The following is a 25,403-nucleotide window of genomic DNA, read 5'->3' as shown; positions in this document are numbered from 1 at the left end:
TCAAATGCAGTCCATCGCTCCCATACAGTTCACTTCTTCCTTCAAACTCATTCCACACATTAACAAACTGCACTCCCGTCTCCTCACATTTCAGCCAGCATATCATTCATAATCCTTGCTCTCCGCCTCATTTCACCACAGTCATACCTAGGCAACACGCTAACTACCCTTCCTGTCACACTATTCTCTTTTATCTTTCTAAGCAGCCTCATGATATACATTCTGACACACTCTATGTCCTCTCTCAAATCATTCGTACCTATTAACTCTTTTGCTCGTTCCTACCTCATATCCAATGCGTCAATCACTCTACTCGTTTTACTGCCTGGAAAACGTACCTTGTGCATCCTCTCATCCAACTCACCTTTAATAATGGAGTCGCCATACAATGCCACTTGCTCATCTTTCGTTAACTCTTTCATGCCATCATTATTTATTTTAATAGTTTTTAACCAAATTTTCTTAATTTCATTTCTTGCCTCCTCCAATCCATTTCAACTTCCGAATCTTGCGACACATTCTCTCTATCATTCAATCTTTCTAACTCTCGACTCCCTCTTCTCACTTTCACTCTCATTCATCCTTCTTTGTTTCCGTACTTTCGGTCCAACTTTTGCTATCATTCTTCCCATTTTCACACTCATTCATCTTTCTTTGTTTCTGTACTTTCAGTCCAACATGCGTCGAACTTTTGCTATCGTTCATTCTTTTTTCGCTATCATCCATTCTTTCGATTTTTTTTTCTTTCGATTTCTGCGTCACACCATTTCTAGTTTCATTCCACCACTCTCACCTCACTTTCGTCCCTTTTAACATCCATTATGGTTTTCAAATCGCTCTTTTTCTTTTTTACTGATTTTTTAACATATTTTTGCTTCAAATGTGTACTCATTTTCCCCGCAAAAATTCCGCTATAGTTCGCCCACCACTTCTAGGTCCCTTCTTGGCTTTGTGCTAAGAATAGTCGATTCATGCTGAAGGGGAGAAAGAAATGAAGGATGTACGAATTGGTTGCCAACATGCGAAATCACGTGCTTTCTTGTCTGTCGCTGTACTAGTACTAGCTTGATTTTTGTTGTTCTCTTTTTGCATTATTTTTTTATTATTAATTTGTATGATGGATCCAGTACAGGCAACAAGTTCTATTGTTACACGTTTCAGTAGCTCTTGCAAAAGAATATTGAATAATGTGCTGACATTCTGCGAAAAAGAATCGTCAGAAGGCCGTCTTCTTGTTCCCCTTTCTCAAGTCATAAAACGTGCAAGTGCAATTGCGGGCGTATCGGGGTCGACTGTTAAAAGAATTCGTAGGGAATCAAAAGGTGAAGGTAAGCCAAAATTTAAATCTCCTAAAAAAAAGCGCCAGAGTAAAACCATCGAAACCGTAGCTTTGAATGATTTTGATGTAGACGTTATAAGAAGAGCTATTCACGAATTTTACGTATTCGAGAAAAGAGTGCCAACTGTTCCGAAATTGATTCCTGTGCTTAAAGAAAAAATTAATTTTCCTTGGAAAAGAGAAACTTTAAGGAAAATACTTAATGAAATCGGATTTTGTTTTAAAAAGTCCCATGAAAAGGAAACTTATCATGGAGCGAAGTGACATTGTTTTATGTAGAACGCAGTATTTGCACGTATTAACACTCTATGTACATTTTTCCAACTGTTATACAAGCAAAATAGTTACACTTTAAAAACAACAATGTTCGTAAAAGAAAAGCTAAATTTTCTGACCTGTAATAATAAACAAACTCAGTTTGTTTATTCTCCTTTTTCTGACATGCGCAGTAGTTTCGAGGGACCTCAAATCGGTGGGCGAACTATACTAACACTTTCTGTCATCAATTTCATATTTGCATTCACCAATTCCTCGTTCAGGTCACACTTCGCACACACCCTCCTTCCATCCTCACCAAATATCCACAAATCATTTATGTTGGATACAGGTAATCCCATTACCATAGATTCTTTCCACTCCTGTGGAATCTTCTCAGTTCCGAGAATCAAATTCTACAGCCCGTTCAGCTGAACACCCATTTAGAATCTGTGCTGATATTCCATTAGTCCCTATTGCCAAATTCTTATTCAGTTTGTGAACAGCTGTAATTGCTCCACCTCATAGACCTGAGATATGAGTAGGAGTAACATCAACCTAGTGTTGCATACACCAGGTTGATAACTTTTAGTAAAATGGGCCCTCATTAGTTGAACAGTGTCTTCTGCATCTCTCACCCACATACCATCTGCATTCAGTAAAGTTCTTCTTTCATATTCATTCATTCTTTTACTTGTAGAATAAAAATATAATTCTTTCTGGTTGTCCTTACTTTCACAGCCAGTTTCTTTTCATACTCAGACTGTGCTTTCAGCACAAGAGTTGTAACTCTTCTGGTCTACTTCTTAAAATTTTTATAACTAACATCATCTTTTGCTTAGGAATCTCTTGCTGAAGAAAGTTATATATCCATTTCACTCCTACTCTATTTATTCTTCAAACTCTAGGGAAAATTCTCCAATATTGTATCAAGTATTTTTTAAACATTTTCCACAGACTGTCAATATTCTTCTCATCCAACAAACGATACCATGGTGCAGAATTGAGCATATTCCTGAGTTGGTCAATTTCCTGCTCCTTGTAGTGCAGCATAACCTTTTCTGAATGGAAAATTCATAAACTTAGGCACTTTTCAAGTGGCCACATGATCACTGTTCACCAACGAGAGATAGAATAGTTACATCTTTAACTGAAACCCCTTTGGACTATAATAAGATCTAACACTCACTGACCTCAAGTTTCTTCTGTCAAATGCTGCATGAGGAAGCTCTCACAACAGTTTCATTCTTTTAATGTGATTTCACTGCTGCACAATCAATGTTTGGATAACTAAATTAATCCCCATCATGATTACTTATTTCATACCCATTATCTTTATTCGGTCATGTGTTTCTTTATCATCCCACTATGTATTTGATCTTGTTTAACTCTACTTCACTCCAAATGGCTTCAAACACACTACTACATGGAAAACTATTACTAACATTGTAGTCATATGGCTGAACTGTAATGGATTCAGATGATTTGCAGCACACTCCGTCCTCTCCTGTCAATCTTTCCTAATAATTTTGTATCCTTCTCACTTGATTCTAAGTAGTAAGTCTGCCTCTGATAGCTGGGTCTCTTTAATGCCTAACAGATGCAGAAGATATTATTCAACTGAGTGCCCATTTTGCTAAAGCCATCAACCTGGTGTATGTGACATTGAGCTCACTATTATTTCACTGGATGAAAAAGCAGAGTCACTTTGACTTTTTTAATCAATTTTCTGCAGGTTTTTGAATAGAAAGATCCAACGAGATGATATTATCCAGAAACAGGCCCCACTTTTGGTGGAAAATTATTACTTGTCCTAGCTTCCTCATTTCCTTTACAGACCATTCCAATTCTTTTATCTAAAATACCTTTAATTTTATTTCAAAAATTAAAGAATTAACACTTATTTCCTCAGATTTTTATGGTTAGTGTGCCATCAGTTTACTCTTCATCAACATTCCTGAACTTCTATCTTCTAAATTGTCGTACAAGATTATCAACCTTTTTAAGTTCATTATGAATTCAGGAAACTTTACTTGGAATGGCAAATTATGCAGGTAAGCAGAGGGAACTGCCAAGGGCCCGCCCGTTATCTCCAACTCTGAATGAATTTTTAGAACATTTAGAAGTAATAATGTCTGCCCCAAACCTAAACCCCATCCATGATGTTGACATTTTTGCCAACTGTAAAATCACACAGTAAGAACTGAATATATTCCTATAGACAGTTAATGACGCGTATATCACAGGACCAAATACACCCTGAAAAAAAAAAAAAATGAAGTGGAATTTTATTGTTTCCAGATGAATACTTTTAATGGAACATATGCACTCGATATCCAAATTTTGGGAAGTGATCACTATTGACCGTTCATAAATTTTTTTTTTTTTTTTATGTATGCAATTTTTTTTACAATTGTTCCTTTGAACTCTAGTAGTGTAATATCATATACTTCAGCAACAACAGAAACATAAGCTAATATGCATGAATTATGACTCACTATTGTGATTCATCTGTTGAATGTAGTTATCAGTCTGTCTCCCTGACAAAGTCCACATAATGTTGGATGAAATATACTGCGTTTTTACATTGTTTCTAGATGTTCTTCTTAAAACAAAAGCAGAGAGCTCTATCACCAGTCAGATGGAGCCAAATCTGGGAAATAGGGTGGATGTTCCAACAGTTCATACTGCAGATCCTTTAATTTTCCCATAGCCAAAACAACTTTGTAGGCAGGTACATTGTCCTGGTGAAAGATGATTTTTTTTCTTCTGCAAACTGGATCTTTTCTCACAAATTTTTTCGTCTAGTCTGGTTAAAAGATCGTAGTAACATTCCCTGGTTATTGTTTTACCCTTTTCAAGATAATTAATAAACAAAATGCCTTTAGAACCCCAAAACACCAATGTCACAACCTTTCTTGCTGATGGAACCGACTTTGTCTTCTTTGGTGCTGAACAACTGGCCTCTGTCCACTGTCTTGACTACTGTTTGGATTCTGGTGTGTAAGAGTGAATCCAAGTCTCATACGTAGTAATAAATCAAAGCACAAAGTCAGTTTTATTCTTGTTAAAATGCTCCAAGCATTGTTCAGAAATTTTCATGCAAGTGTGTTTTTGATCTGCTGTGAGCAAGCATGGCACCCATCTTGTGCAAAGCTTTTTCATTTGTAATTCTTTAGGCAAAATATATCCTACACGTTCTTTTGAAATGTGTCTAGTCTCTGCAATTTCGAGCACTTTGACTTGCCAGTCATCCAATACCATATCATGCACTCGGTGAATGATTTTTGGTGTTGTTACACTTTTTGGATGTCCTTCGCATATCTGGTACGGCCACGTTTAAACTCGGCAGCCAATTTCTTAATTGTCGAAAACAAAGGAGAAGAGTGCCCATAAACTTCGAATGAATTTCTTTTGGTGTTAAACCTTCTTTTACAAAGAATTTTATAACTGCATGACACTCAATTTTATCCATTTCAAGGGATACAGACAACACTTTTGCTTCAGAAAGCTTTATAAAACAAACTACTTGATAGAATGGCTTTTAATTTCACATGGATGCTTATGACAGATGTACCAACTTATAAAAAGAAATCTTGCCGATAGTGTTGCCATCTATGGTCGAGGCGAAGAACTTTTAGACCACCCTCGTAGAAATATCCCTTAACAGAAAATCTCTATTATCAAGTAAACCTATTTTCAACACTTACAATCCCAAAATCAACATGTGATTTTTCTCCTAATTCTACAAGAAGAGATAACCCTGATTTCCATTCCATACATTATAAGTTATCTCCAAATATGCTTCTCATATTCTTAAAAAATGTCAGCTGGTAGATACATACAAACCTATAACCCAAACCAGTCTATTTATATTTTCTCTAAAAGACAAAGCACATACCCTCTCCTTCTCAGTTGTTGCCTGGAGTCTTTCAAATTCTGTTAACTCAAAGTTATCCTAATTTGGACAAACTGACTGTTACATTGCAAATATATATATATATATATATATATATATATATATATATATCTCAAAACATCAATTGAATAACATTCAGACGTCAGGCCTTGCAGACCATAGTATTAATCATAGTAGCCAAAAGATCCTTTGGAATAATATTACAGAGAAGCATCTATAAATCTGACTTTCTTTTTTCTTTTCAGGATCAAAATCTCAAACTTAGTGATAAATTTACATGCACAAAAAATGATAAATTGTTATTCACAACTGTGTAATTTTTGTGTTGTATAATTTTTTAAAAAAAATTATATATAGTGTAATAGTTTATAACTTAGCATCCTTGTGCCTAAAAAAAAAAACATGGCATTTTTTATTTTGTTTTGTTTTTTTCCTGATCACACACAACTCTATGAGAGAAAAATCTAGATCTCATCCCTTTCTTGATAACATTCAACATTCATTCTCAGCTTCCAAGCATGCCCTCTCATCCTTTCCCCACCTTTCATAAAATTAAATCGATCAAGTAAAATCCATCCTGTATGACCCTTTCCGAAGTTTTTAAGTCTCAATCATATCTCTCCTCTTTCTCCTGTTTGGTAGTGGCTGCAGTCTACAAATTCACAATCTGTCTTCACATAATCAGCATTTCACAATCCTGATATCATTTTTAACACTGTATCCGAATCAATATAGAAACCAGGAGACCAGACATGTGCACGATAGTCCAGGTGAGATCTTATCAAAGCATTATAAACAGGCATCCTTATCTTTGCATGTCAAAGTTTGTTTCAGCATTGTAATTATTTTTCGAATTGTATTTGCAATATTTGCTACATGGCCTCTGAACTTCCGATATACTAACACTCCAAAATCCCTAGGCTGATCAACTTCTAGCACATTTCCACTAATATAATACAACATTGGATATCTAATCAGGCCAAAGTGCATGATTCTATATTTAGTGACATCCATTTTCCCATGCCCACAAGTCCAGCCTATTCAAATCATTCTGCAAGTACTGCATGCCAGCAGCATTCTATCTTTGAATCATCAGCAAATAGCTGAATGTCACCTGTCAAATTCTTCCCAATGTCATTAATGTACAGGTTGAATAACAAAGGACCAAGGATTGATCCTTGTGGTACACCACTAGTTACCTTAAATCTTGTAGACTCACATCCCTCATATACAACTTTTTGATATCTATCAGTCAGCCATCCTCTTATCCACACTAATATTTTATAATCCAATCCAGTCGCGGCTTGTGGCTTGAAATCATGGGAGTGCTGCAACTTTCGAAATTTATCCTAACACGTATACATACACACTGTATACGTGTTAGGATAAAATATCAAAATTACGGTAAACATTTAAAAAAAATTAAACATGAAAAAATATTGTTTATTATCGATAAAATTATACAGTTTAGTATAATTCAAAATTACTTAAAAATAAAATCCATTATCATAACCCCAATAATGTTCTAAAATAAAAATTAGAACAAATGTTATGTCTTTAATTGTAATGTCCAAATATTAAAAAAATAGAGTAAACATGATAAGCACTACAAACACTCTACTACTGGTGCAAGCTGCATATAAACAACAGTGAAACTGTGCAACGGACAGGGCCGCATTATGCTAATACCTCGCATCTCATTATGACATGCATATGCTTGCACGCGTATTAATATGGCAAGAGGGCAAAGGACACATGTGCTAGCGTCCTTTGCCCTACTAAGTGCTACAAGATGGATTTTTATTATTTTTTATACAAAATAAAAGAATTATATAGGATTATCATCATCATCCAATTCCTGCCATGTACCTCAAGGGATGTACAGGATATGATAGTACTACATGAAAAATTTACATCACTAACTTCCTATCTACAATTTTCCTCCAAATCAGTCTGTTACTTGTCAAGACTCCAATATTATCAGATCTTGTATTTTTATTGTCTAAGGTACTTTGTACCGTATCAATTCACCTATATCTGGGTCCTTTTCCTGCCAACCTGGCAGAGAACACTTGTTTAACTATCTTTCCTCGCCCATTCTGTTTAAGTGACCATACCACCTGATTAGCTCTGTTAACACATTCCTGGATGCTAACAATGCCAAGTTCTTTCCTAATTTCCTCATTTTTTTTATATGATATTGCCATTGATGCATCTGTTCACACCCCTAATCTTTCTCAGGACTCTCATATCTGCAGTCTCCAGTCTTTGGTCAAGTGTTTTACTTCTAACCCAGCTCTCAGATCCATAAACTAAAATTGGTTTGAACACTGTCTTGTATAGAGCTAATTTAGTGTTTTGACTAATTTCTCTCTTATTCTATATAAATTTATTCACCTGACTTCCTACCATACCAGCTTTGTTGATTCTGTTGTCTATTTCCATATTTAATTTACCATCTTCACTAAAAATCGTGCCTAAGTAGCTGAAACGTTTTAGTTGTTCTATATGTTCTCCATTCACAATGCAGTTGATATTTTCAATGCTTCTGCCTATTTTCATTGTCTTTGTCTTGTTATTGCTGACCTCCATATCTATTACAACAATTATTCAATTTAGTCAGGGAATCTTGAAGACTTGTTGTGGATTTATTTAGAAGTATAACATCGTCTGCATAAAGCAAAGAGCTGACATTTACATCTCAAATTTTGATATCAGGTTTAATACCACTTTCCTTCATAATGTTATCCATATAGATAATGAATAACAGAGGGAATAATGTACATCCTTGTCTGACATCAGATTTAACATTAAACCTTCTTCCTGTATTTCCTTCAATTCTAACTGCTGACTTACAACTCAAATAAAGACTAAGTATTGCTTGATATAATGTCCCATTGACACCATATAACTGTAGTGCATTGAATAGCTTCTCTCTTGGCACATGCCTTTTCCAGATCTACAAAACTTAAATACAGATCTCTGTTATATTCCCATGATTTGTCATAAAGTGAATATCTGATCCTGACAGCCTCTATTAGGACTGAATCCAGCTTGTTCTTCATCAAGCTTTTCTTCCACAATTCTTCTCAACCGTTTCTCAAGTATACTTGCATAAATCTTACCAGGAACACTTAGTAGGGAAATACCTCTGTAATTCTCACATTCAGTTTTATTTCCCTTTTTATATATGGGTACTATGAGAGCTCTACTCCAATCATCAGGAATTTGTCCCTCTGAACTATGCAGTGCAGCCACTGCAAGACTTTTATACCACCATACTTCAGCATTTCTGGGCAAATACCATCTATTCCTGCTGCCTTTCCACATTTCAAGGCTTTTTCTACTTCAAGTATGGATATGCATTCCTGACTGTATGCCTGTTGAGTGTTTTTCACCACTGTCCTGTCATTACTGCTTGTTTCATTTAGCAATTTTTCGAAGTAATTACTCCATACTTCAAGGATATCTTTTTTCTCCTATTTTCATGTCACCATTCACCATTATCATCTCTAACTCCTTCTACTGCACTCTTTCCTCCATTTCTAAGCTTCTTCAACAACCTCCAGAATATTTTCTCACCTTCTTGATATTTATTTTCTATGTTCTTGCCAAAGTCCTCCCATGACTTTTGTTTAGCTAGTTTTACAGAGTGTGTAGCTTTCTTACATCTGTCTCTGTATTCTCTAAGAGCACAAGCTGACTTATTTGCCAGGAACTTTTGATATGCTTTCTTCTTTTCCTTCATGTCTCTTTAACTTCCTGTGTCCACCATGGAGTTCTGATTTTTCTATCCTTGCAGACAACCTCATTACATGCCTCTCTGGCTGAATCAATCAGGGTTTTCTTCAAGGCTTGCCACTGAATCTCCAAGGTTTGATTCCTGTTCTCAAACTCTTCCATTTTTTTTTCTTCAATAATCTTTGTGTATTTTAGTCTACAGTTCACATCTGAGAGCTGCTCAACTTTTATTTGTTTTAAAACTTTCTTACATGTTCTTCTTTTCAATATGAAATTCAATTTTATCCTGCTTAAGACTAAATGGTGATCACTTCCAATTTCAAATCCTCTGTACACTCTAGTGTCCTGCACCAGGGAGAAAATATCACTATCAACAATAACATAATCAATGAGGCTTTTCTTATTCCTTGCCTCTTCTCTCCATGTGAATTTGTGCATATTTTTATGTTATAACATGGTGTTAGTAATAACCAGTCCATGTCTTGAGCAGAAATCCAACAGGTATTTGCCATTATTATTAGCTTTGCTCTTTTCTCTAAATTTTCCCAAAATATTTTTGTATGTCTCACAATCATTTCCTACTCTGCTATTTAGATCCCCAACAAGGACCAACTTTTCCTTTTTCATTGTGTCAGTTGTTTTCTCTAAAGCCTCAAAAAATTCCTCCACTTCTACCTTAGTAGAACCTCCCATAGAAGTTTCTACCTTAGTAGAACCTTCTATGGGACTATAGGCACAAATAAGTCTCATTGTCCAGTTCCCCATTCTGATATTTGCCCATATCACTCTACTTGAGCCTGCCTGCTGCCATTCAAGAAGATTAGCCTCGTATTTAGTGTTGAATACAATGGCTACTTTTCTTTTCCTTGATTGTCATTGCCTGAATATAACGTTTTGTATTTATCACTCAGAAAGATCTCACCAGTTTTTGTCTTCAAAGAACCAACCAGGCCTTCTCACCTAATGTCCAATCCTCACCTTCTTATGGTGCACCCTGTTGGGTATCTACCTGGATACTGAACGAACGAGGATGGGCTGGCAATTTGGGATTTAGCCAACCAAATTGTATTCTTATTGGCTTAAACCAAAATAGTATAGGGCTGTTTGATGATAAAATTAAATATTACAAGCAAATATAAATAAATTAATAAATATATTTATGTATCGAGAAAAATTGGGGATGCTGCAGTTCCACACTTCCTATGTACGAGCCGTCCCCGATCCAATCCCATATTCTCCAATTTTTGTAACAGTCTTTCATGCTATATTCTGTCAAAAGTCCTAGCAAAATCCAAAAGTATCATGGTGTATCCATTCTCCTTGTCTAGTTCAATGGTAACACTGTTATAGAATGTGAGCAAGTTGCTAAAACATGACCTTTGCTAGTAAATCCATGCTGTTCATTGCAAAGTAGAGATTCTCTGTCAATCCATTTCTGAATGCGAGTCCAAAACAATGTTTCCAAAATCTTCGCCACCATTCCTGAGATAGTGATTGGTCAACAGTTGGATACGTCAGTCTTCTGAGACTGAAATTATATAGCCTGATCAAAAGAATAGTCATTTCAGCTGGACATTCTTTTACCACCTGTGCTAATATCCCATCAGTCCATATTGCTGAATTCTTATTCAGTTTGTGCAACAGCTGTAATACCTCCTCCTCCTCATACACCTGAATTTCTTCATTCAGTGAAGAGGTAGCTGTGAGCTCAATGTTGCATAATCCAAGATATGAATCACTAGATTTTTTTAGCTTTTAGCAAAATTGGCACTATTTAGTTGAACAACCTCTTCTGCATCTATCACCTTCACACCATCTTTGTTCAGTAGAGTTATTCATTCTTTCTTTTACTTGTAGCATAACAAGAGAATTCTTTAGGGGTTGTCTTTAGCTTGCAGAACGTTTCTTTTCATACTCAGACTTTGCTTTCCATTCAACAGTTGTGACTCTTCTAGCATGCTGTTTATTATTTTCATAAACAGACACTCTTTGATCTTGATTTCCTTCTGTCCCATGCTGCTTGAGGAAATTGTCTCGTAACAAGTCAATACACTCAATTTCATTCTTCTCATTTGATTTTACTGCTGGCCCAATCAATATTTGGATAATTAGAGTCCCTCACAATTATGATTATTCTTTTCGTTTCCATTGCTTTATTTGGCGATGCATTTTTGGTGTGATGTGGAATCTAACAAAATCAAATACATAGTGGCAGATCAGTTTCTAGTGACGAAGAAATGTGTCACTTTCGTCCTTACACACATGCAGAAATATTACTACATCTACATTTGGTGCATCATAGAGTGCCTCTGGTGGTGAATGTTAGCACTAGTCCCCCCCCCCCTCCCTCAGATATCACTTCTGCATGGCGCACAACATATTCTTGCATAGTTTCACAGCATCTGGATCATTTGGTATCACTCCACAAGGCCTCAAACAGGGATACTTTAATTTTTGTCACCCTGTATATCCCCCATTCACTTCAATTTATGGATCAGAGTTCTACCTTCATTAAATCACCCCAGTTTTGTGCAATCACCAACATTAGAATTCACTTTAGAAAAAGAAAACAATGATCTGCCTTCCTAGTAACCTGAATTTCAACTTGATGGATCCTTGGTGTTTTGCTGTCAATAGAAAACCCATACAGAGAGAGAGAGAGAGAGAGAGAGAGAGAGATACACTCACTTTTAATGACATTGTGTATTGTTAGAGCAAACTTGATTTGTTTTGATAATAATGTCCTCGTAACAGATCTTAGCCATGTATACTATACCCTCTTAACCAAAGGCTACAACAGCCACCTCTAGGTGCAGTTGTAGCCTACAGGTGTATGGGATGTCAGTATATTATTAATAATATATTTATGTCCCATACCTCTTCCCAAACTTAGACCACAATAAATTCATCACAATGCAGTACATATGTAACATTTCTTAGAAGTTTGCAAAATCCTGAAGAAATAGAATCTTGTGCCCGAGTGTATACTGAGTGCAGAACCATTTTGAATGTATGTAAGGTATGGTTTGATGATTACTGTTTATTACCTGCTACAATGATCTCTAATTCCATGAGATCTGATGATTATATTAATAATAAATGGATCATTTTTATGGCAATTAATTTTCGAGTGAGTGCATATTCTGGCTTGTGCTTATTTTTTTTATACTCTGCTATGAATAATATAATAGTTGTTTAGTTCTTTCTGATTTTCTCAAACTGTTTTTTCTGTTTTATTTTCTTCTTGTAAAACAATAATAATTAAACTTGTCTAATTTTTTCTTTAAAGAAATAATATATAAGCTTAACTAGTTGACTGTATCTATAAAGATATCTATGAAGTTCATCTGCTGTTTACAATTTATAATGTGGACAAACAGATGCATTCCAATCATGCAGTTAATGGCGGTTTGTAGTTCCATCAATAGGTCTCTTTGTGGATTAAAGTACATTCACCCACTATTCAGTTTCTTATATTTTTGCTGCTGCATAGTACAATCAGCCATCATTGGATAATATGGATCTTCGAGTAACCAATTTCAGTGTACATCATCATCAACAACCATGGGTCCAATGCCTGTAGGTGTCTGCTGCCATCTTGATATGATTCTTCCATTCCATTCTATTTTGTGCAAGATGACTCAGTTTGTGTATAGAGTTTCCGCACCATATGACAATGTCATTGCCCCATTATCTGTTTGGTCTTTCTCTTTTGTTCTTTCCTTCAATTATTCCAAACAGCAATCAGTGTACTGTCATTCAATATAGTATTTCTTTAGCATACTGCTCAGCCCTCTTCCTCCACACAAAGAAATGGAAGTGGATCACCTTGTCACTTGGCTGTGGCAGTTTTTCAGCACTTGCTTCATGGATTTAATTTCAAAAGCAAGTCAGAACATGCTTAAAATCTTAAAGACTTTATAGATATCCTATGTAGATGCAGTGTCAAAAATTAATTCATTAACAGTTATATTACATTAAAAATATCATTTTTTTTAAAAATTACATACCCAATAATCAGGAGCCTTGAGTAGAAAGGAAGAAATAACTTAGAAATTGAGCTGATGTATGAAAAGGCTTGGTACTGAAGTATTGCTGGCACTTCTATATTACAATAAATTATATTTATTACAGTAACATCTTTCTGAGCACCACATCAAAACTGTCTACACTTTGATTGATCAGTATTTAACAGTGGAAGGAGGGGACGCAAGGAAGATGGAAGGAGTTTGTTATCATAACATGTATATATCTCTCTTTTTCTCTCTAATGTACTCTCCTCTCCCTTCACTCTCTGAAGATTGTCTGAACTCCACATATTGCTTTGTACAGTGTGGACAGGAAGATTACAGTAAGAAACCCTCCCTGCTATTGGCACTCAGTTGAACACACATGGCTTGAATGCTATTAAGAATTTTTTTTTGATGTCCTACTAGTGTCACTCCAAGAGGTATTAGTTCTTTTACAGTAAGCTTCGAAACTGCTTCCATACTATTGATTCCTGCTTGCTGGAAGTTGACTAGGTAGCGAATCATCTTAATGCTTGTTAACCACTCTTCCACTGATGCAAACTGTGTCATGTCTGGAGCACTTGGATCAAGTGGATTTTGGTGTCTGTCAGAAATGAATAAACAAAATTAAAATCACTAAGAAATCCCTTTGTATAAAAGGACAAAAATATGCTTCCAAATGAACTTTTTTATTTTCAGCTGAATTAAACACAAAATGTCTGTGCAGTTAGCCTAGTGGCTGTGTGCTTTGCAAACATATACCTGGGGAAGGAGTGTCCTAGGTTCGATTTCCGTCAGTGACGTGAGGAGCTGAAGGATCTTCCTCAGCCATAGCCAAGTTAGCCAGTCTTGGGCATTGACAGTAAGGTTTTCCCCCAGTTTATCCTGGGGTTTTTCATTCCGAAAAGCAGGCAAGCCGGCCTTGAGAATTCAACACTACAGGACATAGGATACACCGGGGTATAGGGCTGTGACCACCTTATCCTGTGAACAGTTTGAGGTACGATGATTAATAAAACCCTCGATACCGCAAGGTAAAAGAGATGAGATTAAACACAAAATCTGTATTTATTTTAATAATAACAAACCTACAGCCTCTGTAGCTCAGTCAGTATAGACAAACTCTTCTGGTTGGAAAGACCTGGGTTCAAGTCACATGTTAGATGCAAAGAACCTTTATCAGGATGGAAAGATTTTTCCTTGAGAAAACTCTGGTTTTTCATTCCCCAAAACAGGCACACGCCAGAAGAACACATGTAATTTACAGACATAGACAATGGCAATAATAGCATTAACTGCCCTATCTATCATAAGCAGTATCAGGTTTCTAAAAAGGCACATTACTTGAAAGAAAAGATGGGATAGGATACCTCATGGAATCTGACTCATAATGGGAGGTGTCACTCAACCACAATATATCTATCATGAACCATAAACTCATTCATATTCCAATTAACTGCCACTGACTATACAAAAAATCTGCTCCTGATTTCTCTTACAGAATTTTTGGAGATGGATACTTGATTTGTTATTAATGTATTAATAACAAATTATTAATCTCATATTAATCTCATAAAATATTAATCTCATAAAATCCCCTCACAACTTTAACATTTTTCATATCACCTCTCCCCTCCCCATAATAAAATTCCAGAGTCTGACAGCGACTTAGTATTGTACTGATTGGTTTGCAAAGTGGATGATAGCATCTATGCATTCCAACCAACAGGATGTGGGTTTGAATCCCACTGCAGCATATATGTCTGCAAAGTCTTTAAGTAACAGATGGTTTTCACTACCGAGAATGAGATCTCTGGAGAAGGAGTCCCAGATTAGTTCACCCACAATGTTAATTGTATAATAGGTGTACATCCTTTCATGGGTGGGGAATTTACATTTACAAAAAGTAAAATTCATCTCTAGATCCTCGTCTAGGTGACAATCTGCACACAGTAGTCCCATGTGTAATCAAGCCTTGTAGAATAGTATAACAAGAGAGAACAAGATAAGAAAACAAGATATGTTTTCTTATCTTGTCACTCTCTCTCTACTTATCAGGAGCTCCTCAATGTAAAGCACAAAGCAGTGAACAGAATCTGAAGTCATGATGCTGGCTGGTATAATTCCTCTTTTCCTATCTTTTATTTCTGTATTCTTGGTGCCAGTAAGATTGGAGAATTACCAACAATGGCCAACAGTAGATCTTTCCAGTGATCTAAGGAGAGGGTTCAATTGCTTCAATGCCATAATAAGAGTCCATTGCAACCCTAGCTTTCAGTGTATATTTATTGTTTGTGGATATTGAGCATCCATGTGTGACTTTGTGGTGTATAGTGTATGAGGGAATGCTATCAGGGAGCAGATATTTACAAGTGGGATTCCACAGGGCTCACTACTGTGACTTTTATATCAGTAACATTGTTAGTGGATTGAAAGGGTATATTCAGCTGTTTGCAGGTAATGTGAAGTTGGGAAGGATTATTAGTAATAGTGCAGATGTGGTAGCTCTTCAGGAGGCTCTTCTTTGAATAAGCTGAACAGATTGGCAAATGAATGGGATATCAATTTAATTCAACTAAATGTAGTCTTGAAGTATGGGATGCATTAGTGAAAGGCTGCATACCCTGGAGGAGGAACTACAGTAAAGGAAATTGTGGAGGAAAGGGATCTTGGGATGGTTATTGATAGAAACTTGAAGTTCAGAAGGCATACTGTAAAGGGGATGAAGGTAACCCAAAAGATTGCTGCAATACTGAGGACACAGGCCAGCACAGCTAGAAGAGAAGTCATTCCACTGTATAAAGCCCTGATCAGACCACACCTGGACTAGTGTACTAAGATTTGGTTACTAGAATTTGAAGGGGAAAAATTAACCATGAAAATAGTATACAGGCAGATAACAAAAAAGGATTGTAGAATATTATTTATGAGGATAGACTGAGGGAATATGGACTGCAGTAGATAGAAGGAGAGGTGATGTGATTGAGACATTTAAACTGTCAAGAAGTATTTTCAGTTGACACTAGGGAGCTCTTGTGTATAGTAGAATGAGAGGAAGGAGCAAGAACAAGGGCTATCTCTGGAAGTTGCAAAAAGAGGTCATGAGTAAGAGGAGCGAGGAGTAGTTTCTATGCATGGAAAGGATGAACTGCGGAATACATTCCCTGATAGGGTGGTGAGAGCATGAACAAAGAATAAGTTTAAGGAGAGGTAAGACAGACTGTGTTGTCTAGGATAGGCCTCCCACAATTCAGTCTTGTGACCCATGGACGTCCTGAAAAATCATAATAATATGATTTTTATGAGGCAGTATATGAATGTGTCCCAAGAGTTCAAAGAACAAATAGTACAGAGTAAGAGAATTTATGAAATGAATGTATACAGCACAGGCCAGAAAAGTTATGAGTATTGTATGGAAAGATAAAATGAGGTACAAAAAAAAGAATTGGCTGTGCAGGTTATAGGCAGTTCAAAAGTAGTTTAGCATTATGCTGCAAGTAAAAGAAAAACTGAATGAGGAAGAATAATTTTACTGAATGCATATGGTATCCTTAAGTCAAATGCTGAAAAGATCATTCGGATACTTAGTGCTCACTTCACTAAGATCTAACAACCTTGTCATAGAATCAAACCATCACAGCCGAAGTATAATGTGCACAACTTGATTGACTGAATGAAAAATTGAAAGAAAAGAGGTATTCTCTGATCAGGCGAAAGGGTGTTGTTTTTCACCATGATAATGCATGCCCTCATACTGCAAGAATCACCTGTACCAAGATTGAGAAACTCAGCTAAGAAAAGCTTCCACATCCTCTATATTCTTCTGATCTTACACCATTTCATTAATGAAAAGCAATACAATACATTAGAGGCACTGACATTGAGCCTATTTTTTCTTTGCCTCCAAACTTCCTGAATTCTATAGAAATGGAATTATGAAGCTTTCACAATGTTGGAAGAGCATTATTAATTCAAATGGAGAATATATACTTGATTAAATCAGCAAGAGATTTATCTTTTATATCCTTTCAAAACTTAATGCCAAAAGGGACATTACTTGGGGCGATGCAAAGACCAATGTGTCTAACTACTAACTTAACAGTATCTCTGGAGTGGTGGTGACGATTTTAGAGAAGGTCATCTCTCTCTTGGATCTCTTCATGCCTGAGGACTCGTGACCTTCCTGATGCTGCTTCTCTTATTGCTTGTTCTAGTTTAAGTCCAGTGATTCTTGATATTTGGTCAGTCCACCTGTTGGGGGGGGGGGTCCTCTTTTTCTTTTCCACACGGTTTACCCTGAATGATTATTTTTTCCATTCAGGCAGTTGCATTCCCTTCTACATATATGTCCAAAATATTGCAGTATTCTCTTTTCAGTTATGTTTATCAGTCTTATGTGGATATTCAGTTCTTCTAGGATACTCTTGTTTGTTTGTTTGTTTTTCTGTCCAAGACGCTCTTAACAATCTTCTCCAGCACCAGAGCTCGAATGCCTCAATTCTTCTTCTGTCATTTTTTATCATTGTCCAAGACTCGGAAGCATAGAGAAAGATTGTAAAAACTAAGGTTTCTACAAGCTTAATTTTCGTCTTTTTGGAGATGTGCCTGTCTTTCCATATCTTAGTTAAATCAGTCATTGCTTTCTTAGCTAGTGCTATTCTTCTTCTTATCTCTTTTTAACAACCATCTTTTTTTGTTATTATCACTCCTAGGTAGTTGAAATGGTCGACAATTTCAATTCCTTCTATATCTATCTCTTCTATGTTGTTTAAAATCATTATCTTGATTTATTCGTATACCGTGGCTTAAGCTTTCCCATTCTAATTGATTTAGGATGGATTTTAATTCCTGTTCACTTGTTGCTATTATCACTGTGTCATCTGCATATTGTAGTTTAGTGACTGTTCAGCCACCTAATTTAATGCCTCCATTCCACTTTTCTAGAGATCTTTTCATCATAGTTTCACTGTAAAGGTTGAATAGTAATGGTGAGAGTATGCATCCTTGTCTTGATCCTTTTTCACATTGGAATGCAGGGACAATGAGTTTTCGGTTCTTACTGTTGCTTGATTTCCTTGATATAAGTTCTTTATGAGGGTTATTAGATGGGTTTGGTATTCCTGATTCTTGCAGATAACCCACCTCATGCAGGCAAAGGCCTTGGAGTAATCTATAAAGCATAGATAAAGGCTTAAGTTGAATTTGTCTGATGTTAGATATATGATCTATAGTCCCTCGACCTTTTCTGAATCCTGCTTTTTCTTCTGAGATCTGATGGTCTATAAAACTTTGTAATCTCTCCTTAATGTGTAGTAAAATCTTGCTGGTATGTGAGATAAGGGCAATGGTGCGGTAGTTTTCACAGTTGTTGTGATTGCCTTTTTTGTAGATTGGGATAATAGTAGTCCAGTGATTCTTAATCATTAGTACTAAGAATACAGTGAGTCCAGCAGTCCAGTGAGATGGCCGAATGACTGGACTAGTCATTCGGCCATCTTCCAGATTTTGTTGCATAAATCATATCCAGTGACTGCATTCTCTCCAAGGTTTTTCAGCATTTCAGCTGGTATTGAATCAGGACCTGACGCTTTGTTTTTCCTTAATTTTTTGATTGCTTGTTCTACTTCACTTTTGAGGATCTCCGTTTCCATTTCCATGTTTTCCATAGTTCCTTCATCTTCTTGTCGAATAGCTGGGTCCTTATAAAGCTAGGTGCAATACTCTTTCCATCTTCTGGCTATCATTAGTGTCATTTAAGATCTTGCCGTTTTTCCTCTGCAATTATATTAAGTTTTGGTTTGAATTTTTTGGTTATATCCTTAACCTTCTTGAATAAATCTGTTGTTTCATTAGAGTTGGAGTGTCTTTCTATTTCTTCACAGATGTTTTGGATATAGATATTTTTATCTTTTTGACAAGATTTTTTTAATAGCTTTATTCAGGTTCAGGTAATTTGGGTTTTGTCAATCTGTTGTTTTAATTTGTTTCCTTTTTTTTCAATTAGTTTTAGGGTTTCTTTTGTAATCCATGGACTACCATTCTTCTTTTTTTTATTGTTATGTTTGGCTGCAGATTTTGCAATGGTTTGTTTTAGGTGTGTCCAGTGTAATTCAATGCTTTGTTCCTGAGGTGTGCTTTTTCGTTTCTTGAGCTCTGATTCAATGTCCATTGTAAATTTGTTGTCTATTTGTGAAAAGTCATATCTTTTGTTGCTGTTATTCTTGTTTGCTTTCAGATGGATCTTTAAATTAGAGATTAATAATTGATGGTCTGATCCACAGTCTGCACCTGGCAGTGTTTTGGTGTTATTGATTAGTGTCCTCCATCTTCTGTCAATTAAAATGTAGTCAATTTGATTCTTACATCGAATCCCAGGTGCTACCTATGTATATAGTCTCCTCTTGTGCTGTTTGTAGTGATTGCTAATTCCCTTTCAATGCAGAACTCCAATAGTTTTTCTCCTCGTTCGTTTCTAATTCCCAGTCTGTATTTTCCAATGATTCCATTTAAATGATAGTCATGTGCATTGAATCCCACCTTAGCATTGACGTCTCCTAGAACTATTTGAATATCCTTTCTTGGTATTGTATCCATAGTTTCATTTAGGTCTTTGTAGAATTCCTCACTCACTTCATCTTCTGCATTTGATGCAGGTGCATAAACTTGTATCAGCATTGTTGGAATTGGGTTGGTGTTTAATCTTATGGTTATGTTTTTATTAACAATGATGGCAACTCCCTTTTCACTGTTATGGTCTGGACCAGAGAAAAACACCTTGTGTCCCTTATGTCTAGTTTTCCAGGTTTCAGGAGTCCTCTAATGTTCCATGTTCCTATCTTGAAGGTTTTTTCTGAGAGTTATTTTATGATGATCTGATTGGAAGTTCGGATTGAAATTTGTGATAGCTTTACAGCTCAGTTCAATAACATTAATAAATACAATATGATACTGTTGGACTTTGCTAAGGCATTTGATAGAATACCACTTGAAAGGCTTTTGCATGAACTGGAACTTATGGAATTGGATAAGTGGGTGTAAATCTGGCAGATGATGTATATCAGGTCTAGTGGTGAAATTGTTATATAGGCTGGTTAGAAACAGAATACAAACCTAGATTGGGAGAATGTAAATCTTTCAAGAAAGAAGGATGGGGTTGTTAGATCTTGCTTTAGTAATTGCTTATGTTTTATAATAGCATGATTGGCATATTGGATGAAGGAGATGCTTATACAGTGATTTAAGGAATTAAATTGTTGTTTAATATACATATAAATAATATAGTTAAGAGTATCAGAGAAGATGTTCAACTTTTGTCGATAATGCTAAATTAGGAAGAGCATTGTCAGAAACTTCTGACATGATGTCAATGCATGATCATTTGAAGAGCATTGGGCTGAAGAATGGGATATATGGTCAGTATATGATAAATATAAAGTTATGCACTACAAAATGAAGTCTATCAGCTTATCTAAGGATAAGCAGATGATAATTCTACTGTATAAAACACTAATAAGACCACATTTGGATTTCTGTGCACAGATCAGGTCACCTGGTTATGCTGGCAATGGGGAAACATGGGAAAGAGAGATTGCACATAGTTGCAAATAACTGTCTCAGGCCCCTGAACTACTGAATTTGAGCAAAGATTAAGAGAATGCAATCTGCAGAACCTGGTAGATAGATTTTTTGTGTGGGAGTTGGTGTGATATGTGAGCATTTGACTTTTCACAGTGAGTCTGAACTCCAAGGAGGACTTGAAATAATACTAACTCTGAGGTTGATTTCTAATATATATTTTATTTAACCTAGAAATTTCATATGTGAAATTATCTTTATTTGTGTCATTAGTATTGATGGATGGCTTTTATATCAATATACAGTTAGTTAAAGTATTTTTTTAAATATATATATATATATTTCATGCATGAGAAGTACAGAAACCTATAGTCAATTAATGCTTTGTGTGTTCCTCCAAACCAAATGGAAGGCACAGTTTCCATTTGATTGGGAGGAGAGTTTCTGCTATTGGTCTTTATGAAGTTATATTTGGACTTGCTAATGGTTGTTTTTTACATTTACTGCATGCGTCACCATACAATAAGTATGAAGCAGGTGTTCTCATTGCAAGATAGCTGCAGTAAGCTGGATTTTATCCTTCAGCTGCTTTCAAACATCTTTTGTCTAATCAGGGATTTGAAAGAGGATGATAATTTTTAGTAGTGTATGAGGTGAAGGCCTTCATTCCAGGATCATTTCTTCACCTCACTCAGCAGATGTCTTGGTCAGAAGAGTGTTAGCAAGAGTCAGACCATGGAAAGGAAAAGCAGAAGTTCCAGAAGTCATCCCACTTGGTATCTTTGTAGTGCCAGAGGACGTGAGGTTGGATGTGGTCAGAGAGGCCATACTGTGAGAGTGTAAATATAAGAGTGCGATCTGAGTTGCTGAGAGGAAATGTGACCTCCACAAATATATATATATATATATATATATATATTATGTGTAAGAACTAGTTAAAAAGATCAAAGGTATTGGAAAAGTGGACAGAGTTATCAGGAATTTGAGTAGGTAGATGTATGATTGGTGTTAGGTTATTGCTTATATAAAACTTTCGCATCTTGCCCAGCTTGTTGGTAATGATGGAAAAGGGGAACCACTTGGAACTGTGGATGGCAGGGTCCCCTGAGAAGATGACCTCACAATCTGGATTGCACAGATGGTAGAACTTCATAAAGAGGAAGGAAAAAAGGTCAAAGTGGTTTTCAGACTTTAAAAGCAAGGGATTCTAAATTGGAATACTCGAGCAGGAAATGTCTTAACACAAAGGCACAGGAATTACAAAGAGTATAATTTCTGCACTGAATTAAGAATTAATGTAATGTAACTTTTCATGTGTGAGCCACACGCTAAATAAATGAATAAAATCTGCACTGAAGTGATTGATGCAGTTGCAGTTTAGGTCTCCATCAAGAACCAGTGGTCTGGTTTAGATGTCTATAAGTGGTGAAAAATATTGGGTGAGAATTTTTGCCATGAATGTTTGTATATGGTATGCAAAAATGATTTTATTTTATTTATTTTTTTTTTAAGATTCTGGTACGTTTAAAATATTATGTTTGGTTTGAATTGTGTGAGTGGATCAGTCGTTGTTAGATAAAAGGAAAGAGTGAGGATGCAGTGATAGCAGATACTCCTGAATATGACACCCATACAAAGAGCGACCCATCTCCTTGCCATTAAATGCGCTTGACAATTTCTCCCACACTCCTCAATCTCCCTCTCCAGACTTGGCAAAGTATGTGGCAGTGGAATTATGTGCCAGTTGTGAAACCTCCTTGCCCATATACTGGCATGTGGTAGTTTTTTCAATGAAAAATCTCCCACAGGCCAGCCGATTTTACTAGGTTTTATATTTCAGCTGCTTTCAAACATCTTCTGTTGAATCAAGGCTTTTAAAGAGGATGAGAATTTTGAGTAGCCTAATAGGTGAAGGCCTTCACTCCAGTGAAGAATGAAGAAATGATTTTACACCTTCTGAAATGGAGGGTGGGTTGGTTGGTAGGTTTAATGATTAATCTTGCACCAAACCAAAGGTTATAGCAACGCACATGGTAATAATAAATAGCAAAAAATAGAAATTATTTTACATACATAAAGCAATTTTTTTAAAAAAATTAAGGTAAGCAGTCCGGATATCTATATATAAACAGAATTTACAATGAAATGTGTTTGTATAAATTAATTCTTTGCAAAAAAAAACCTTCATGCGGTTTATCCAGATCTTTATATGGCTCAGCCAGATAGATAAAAATTTTATTTCCCTCTTGTGTGAAGTGCTTACACTCAACCAGAATATGACAAATGGTGAGATGCATGTTGGATTATATGTACATAGGTGGTTCATCAGTACATAAGAATGTGTATGAGGATTGCAAAATATGCACAGCCTAGCATGAACAACTATTCTGTCTCTATGTTGACTATATTGCCAATGATTAATTTCAGACTTAAATCTCATGCAATTTGTTTGGCAGTGATTCCTGCCATTGGGTAATTTAATTTGAGCTAATAAATTGTCTGTTGTATGTATATAGGAAAATATGAGCTAATCTAGCAGGACCTCTATAGTTTCATTTCTCTTAATTCCAATTAAGCTGGGAATCCAGAACACCCAAATATCAAAATTAAGGGTCTTTCTTTGAACAACAGTTTTAGAACCTCACAAAGCATTGCGTACAAAAACAAGATCCTTAATATTGACGTTTGGGTATTCTAGACTCACAACCATATTGGAATTAAGAGAAAATAGACTAATGCAGTTGATAGATTAGCTCATTCTTTTCCCACATACTTTGTCATTTCCATATGCAGTGTGGATAAGTTGATGGAAGTTTTTTCACCTGGCTATGCTACCAATTATATCTATTTCGTTAAATCCTTTATCCAAGTGTGAGGAAACAAAGTTTGCACCTGTAGTATTTTCAGGACTGGGACAACTCGTAGCAAAGGTGGTATAACTTCTCATCACTTCCTTAGTATCCCATAATGTAAAGCACATCTCCTTGCAGACATATATAATGCTATGCATTAAGGGAAGGGTCACTACCCAGACCAGTTTCGACCTTTATTGAGGGCTCATCAGTGGGAGCCAGACCCAGAGGTGGTGATACTAAGGTGGAAATCATGAAGAAGTCATATTTCCATATACCAGTTGCCAAAAAGTGTCACACCTTATCATTAAAATTCTCGTCCGTGCAGTTAGCCTAGTGGCTATGTGCTTTTCAACCATATGCCTGGGGAAGGAGTGTCCTGGGTTCGATTCATGAGGAGTTCGACATGAGGAGCTTCAGGATCTTTCTCAGCCGGTCTTGGGAGTGGACAGCAGGGTTTTTTCCCTCAGTTTATCTGGGATTTTTCATCCCGCAAACCAGCCCCGTGAACATGCGGATCTACAGCCATAAATACTTAACCTTCCATGAGGGCGCTCAACTTGCCACAACAGGGACGGTGGAGATAAGGGAGGAAACTCCATATGAATAATTAAATAAATTAAAATTCTCTGCATTAGAGATAAGTTGATGGAGGTTTTTTCACTTGACTATGCTACCAATTATATATTTGGTTTAATCCTTTATTCAAATGCAAGCAAACAAAGTTTGTGCCTGAAGTATTTTCAGGACTGGGGGTAACTCGTGGAAAAGGGATATAACTTCTCATCACTTCCATCAACTTATCTCTAATCCAGAGAATTTTAATAATAAGGTGTGACACCTTTTGGCAATTGGTATATGGAAATATGACTTCTCCATTATTTCCACTTTAGTATCACCACCTCTGGGTCTGGCTCCCACTGATGAGACCTCAATAAAGGTCGAAACCAGTCTGGGTAGTGACCCATCCCTTAATGCATAGCATTATACATGTCTGCAAGGAGATGTGCTTTGTATTATAGGATACTAAGGCAAGTGATGAGAAGTTATACCACCTTTGCCATGACTTGTCCCAGTCCTGAAAATACTTCAGGGGCAAACTTTGTTTGCTTAATAAAGCAAAAACACTTGGATAAAGGATTTAATGAAATGCATAACAGTGTCTATAAATTCGTGGATTGTGCAAAGGAAACAACATATAAAGAACTCAAACGAATCTGTACAAATCATATATTTTTGGTAGTGAGTTTCTTGTATGTGCATGAGTGCAAGCTGCATGGCATCCAGTTCTGTATAATTACTACAATCAAGTGGAGATCTGAATGAACATAATAGCATCAGGAAACACAAGCAGTACAACCAACAGAAGTTTCAGAGCTTATTATTATTATTATTTAGGCCTCCATGGAGTCAAAAGACTCATTGTAGGAGGTCCTTCCTAGGAAACACAAATTCTGTCATACCACTCCTTAAACTCGTTGACTGTCCTCGCTCTCACCACTCTATCAGGCAATGCATTCCACGGTTCAACCACCCTCCATGCAAATAAACCACTCCTAACCCTCTTCCTCATAGTTTCCTTTCGTAACTTCCAGGGATGGTCCCTTGTCATCACTTCTTTCCACTGTTCAATGAAGCGAAAGAACTCCCCAGTGTCAACCCTGTAACCACCTTTCAAGAGTTTAAAAGTCTCAATCATATCATCTCTTCTT

At 36.3% G+C, this 25,403-nt stretch overlaps 1 protein-coding gene across 2 annotated transcripts in view; it reads right to left on the bottom strand.

Annotated features, from left to right (window-relative positions):
• LOC150096472 (ephrin type-A receptor 4-A-like) overlaps nt 1-25,403 on the bottom strand; it is a 709,579-nt gene that overhangs the window by 66,518 nt on the left and 617,658 nt on the right. For both annotated transcript variants that reach the window (XM_090407961.1, XM_090407962.1), the window contains exon 16: nt 13,265-13,868. In XM_090407961.1, coding sequence (XP_090264087.1) covers nt 13,601-13,868 — 268 coding nt within the window. In that variant the 3' untranslated portion in view covers nt 13,265-13,600. The remainder of the gene's footprint in view (nt 1-13,264; nt 13,869-25,403) is intronic.

This window comes from Typopeltis vanoorti, chromosome 18 (assembly GCF_054136105.1).
Source record: "Typopeltis vanoorti isolate ZY-2024b chromosome 18, IOZ_Tvanoo_1.0, whole genome shotgun sequence".
In the NCBI taxonomy this organism is placed as follows: domain Eukaryota; kingdom Metazoa; phylum Arthropoda; class Arachnida; order Uropygi; family Thelyphonidae; genus Typopeltis; species Typopeltis vanoorti.
The sequence above is the reverse complement of the archived record's forward strand: the minus strand, read 5'-3'. Positions and strand labels throughout refer to the sequence as shown.